The sequence below is a fragment of the Diabrotica virgifera genome, chromosome 9 (assembly GCF_917563875.1).
Source record: "Diabrotica virgifera virgifera chromosome 9, PGI_DIABVI_V3a".
In the NCBI taxonomy this organism is placed as follows: domain Eukaryota; kingdom Metazoa; phylum Arthropoda; class Insecta; order Coleoptera; family Chrysomelidae; genus Diabrotica; species Diabrotica virgifera.
In genome coordinates, this window is record NC_065451.1 from 86446912 (window position 1) to 86450218 (window position 3307).

The 3307-nt window shown below is 37.9% G+C and overlaps 1 protein-coding gene across 1 annotated transcript; it reads right to left on the reverse strand.

The window, feature by feature from the left end:
- Positions 1–263: 263 nt before the first annotated feature.
- On the reverse strand, positions 264–1312 carry LOC126892440 (uncharacterized). Its single transcript, XM_050661977.1, has one exon. It carries the CDS (start codon positions 1097–1099, stop codon positions 269–271), a length of 831 nt encoding a protein of 276 aa, XP_050517934.1. The 5' UTR covers positions 1100–1312; the 3' UTR covers positions 264–268.
- Positions 1313–3307: the final 1995 nt, after the last annotated feature.

Below are 3307 nucleotides of genomic sequence, written 5' to 3' on the forward strand. Positions count from 1 at the left end.
AGCTTTCGTGTCCGGCCCCGCGATAATTGGTAGTGTTTTTTCCATTATTGTTGTTGTTGTGAGAAAGATGAAAATGGTCACGAATTTTCTTGTCAACAGGAGTGAAAGGTAATTCACAAATATGACAATGCGACGCTGCTTGAAATTCTTGATCTTCAGCATGAGACATATTGATAGAATATGGACAGAGAAAAACAGTACTAACATCTTCCACTAGCTGATTCATCTCATCAGCGAACCATTGCATACAATCTTCCCCACGATACGATCAATAAAATGATAATTTTTCATCATAACTACATTTAAAGAAATATCCTATAGCTGCAGGAATATGTTCTTGAATATTTTTGCGATCGTTAATTGGCTTCAATACACTTTCCATATCAGCATAGACAACAAATGGAGTCTTAATTTTGTATTTATGATCCTTGAATTTTAAAATGTGCTGACCAACTTCAGGCATTTTTGTAGCAGTCTTATTCTTTTGAAGACAATCTACCATGTGATTGCTCAGTTTTTCTTCAGAATAAAAATAATGTAGACATCGATCACAGAAATAGTTTTTATAGCCGCACGAGTTTAGTTGTTTCGATAAAAGACGAGATAAATCTTTTATCCATACAAAGTGTGACGTAATTGAGGTCTCACTTTTATTTTGAATTAACAAAAGGTTTACGTGTGTAGTCCTTTTATTTTCAGTGAGAAAAGATGGTAAAACCTGAATCATCTTCTTTTCCGTTTTTAAAATGTATACGTTAATCGATATATCGTTTTGTTTCTCAAAGTTCGGAATCTGCCTCATTGTCATCGGAAATTGGATGCCTTTCAATTTCAAAACCTGCGAGTAGTGCGGGTATTTTGAAACTCGTTGTGCATCTTGCTCAACCGGAAATAAAGCTGAAATTACTGCCCACGCAAAGCACGCCTCATCCTCATTTTTAACATTTATGCATGCCTGTTTTCTCTTTATTTGAAAATGGAGATCAATATAAGAGGATCCACGTTGAGGTACATATTTATTAACGTTAACACCTAAATTAACAATTGCTTTTAACGCCCAACCACTATCTTGCTCCTGAAACTCACTTAGATCTCTCATAATAGGCTCGACTACTTTTCCGTTGAACCACTTATCTAAATTGGTGTCTCTATAAATGGGTACATTCGGGGTAGTAAAATATTTATATGCATTTATGGTCTGGTTTCCTTTAGCGATCACAAATTCACCACCGAAAACACAGTTAACCTTAACGGCTTCATTTTTTTAAGTGCATTCTGCAAGCGTTGTTTAAAAATTGCTTTGCAATCTTCTAGAAATGAGGCGGGATCCTTGTGGTTTGTTAGAATATATTCAACTATAAATTATGGTATTCCTATTAGTGTTAAAATGGACATATGCAGTCTAAGTGGGCGGGCTAATTCCCCGAACCTTTTAGGTCGAAAACTCTTACATAGGATTGATTACATGAAAGTATCGTGTTACAAGACATATGGATGTGAGAGCGATTTTAGTGGTTTTGTATTTGATATTTTTACACTAGTCTGGAAGTATACGTTGTAGAAGACACATCTTAATTTCTTTGTTTGTATATTATAATACGGTTCGGTTATAAAGTATATAGTTTGTTTAGTATTATTTGTACCTTTTATTATCTACTATTTCTAATAGGTTCTGGGCTCAGTTACGTTGTTAGCTCACCTGTATTAAGATAATAATTAAAAGTGTACAGTCGCGAAATTTTCGTGTTAACCGAATACATAATGGCGGAGAGTGCGAAATATAACGTCGAAAAGTTGAACGGCAAGAACTATCAATCTTGGAGTTATTTAGTGAAAATGTTACTCATCAATGCTGATCTATGGGAAATAGTTTCGAGTGAGTTACCATTAGAAGCAGATCGAAGCAGTTCTTGGAAAAAACAAAATGATAAGGCTTTGTCAACTATAGCCTTACTTGTTGACGTTAATCAATTAGTGCATATCCGGAACAGGGAATTAGCGCGCGATGCGTGGATAGCGCTAAGGGAGTATCATCAGAAATCAAGTTTGTCTAGTATGGTGTTTTTGTTAAAGCAAATCTGTAGGCTATCGCTAGAGGAGAATGGTGATATGGAAGCACACTTTAGTTTATTCCTAGAATCGTTGAATAAACTGGCCGCCTTAGGGGAAGAAATTAAGGACAGGTTCTCAGCAGGAATTTTGCTGGGAAGTCTTCCAGACTCATACAGTTTTTTGATTACAGCGCTGGAAAGTAGGCCATCGAGTGAATTTACTCTAGAATTTGTTACGAGTAAATTAATAGATGAGTACAGGAGACGTCAGGGAGCTTTGGGAAGAAATCAGGAGTCGGTGATGAAGTCAGTATATGAGGGTAACAAAAATAATGGTACTGCAAGGGCAGAAGCAAGGCAGTGTTATTTTTGTAACCGGAAGGGCCATTTTAAACGAGATTGCTTTAAGTACAAAGCGTTTAAGAAGGAAAAGGCCAATAAAGTCACTGAAGGTACTGATGATGCATGTTTTATGGTCAATTATAGCTCAAGGGACGGAAAAAGGGATTCTGCTTCGTGGTATGTGGACTCAGGAGTTTCGAGCCACATGGTTAATTACAAAGGATTCTATACCCAATTTGACGGTAGCAGAAAAGGCGTTGTAAGTTTGGCGCAGAAAGGGCAATACTCCGAGGTTCAGGGTATAGGAACAGGACTTATTGAGTGCGTGACTGGATCGGGAGTGGAAAATTTAAAAATCGACGAAGTGTTGTATGTGCCGGGATTAGACTCAAATCTGCTTTCGGTGAAAAAGCTAACAAGTGCGGGACATAATGTGCAATTCGATAAAAACGAGTGTAAAATCGCTTTACACGGAAAAGTCGTCGCGAGTGCGGTGCCTTCACCGGACTTATACAAACTTTCAACTGTGGACCATGGATTGAGTGCTGTGGAGCACTCCAGCACCTGTCAACATGCATGGCATAGACGGTTTGGACACAGGGACATGGATGCAGTCAAACACTTAATGGAAAAGAAAATGGCAGTCGGGATTGATATGACTGACTGTAGGATTAGGGAAACTTGTGAATGCTGTATGAAAGGTAAAATTTTACGTAAGAGTTTTCCAAAATTTTCTCATAGCAATACATTTAATATTCTTGACTTACTAAGTTCGGCTCCTCGACTTCTAAAAAATATAAGCGCAGCTCTTCCAACACCATCCGAAGCCTCTGACGATTCAATGACTCAGTCGGAGTATAATTTGGCATTTAAGGGGTTATCGCCTGTCAGAGAGTCCGTAGGCTCGGAGGGTG

What these genes read in the sequence shown, in the direction of transcription:
- LOC126892440 (XM_050661977.1), bottom strand. Translation starts at nt 1,099, where the DNA reads ATGAGAGATCTAAGTGAGTTTCAGGAGCAAGATAGTGGTTGGGCGTTA.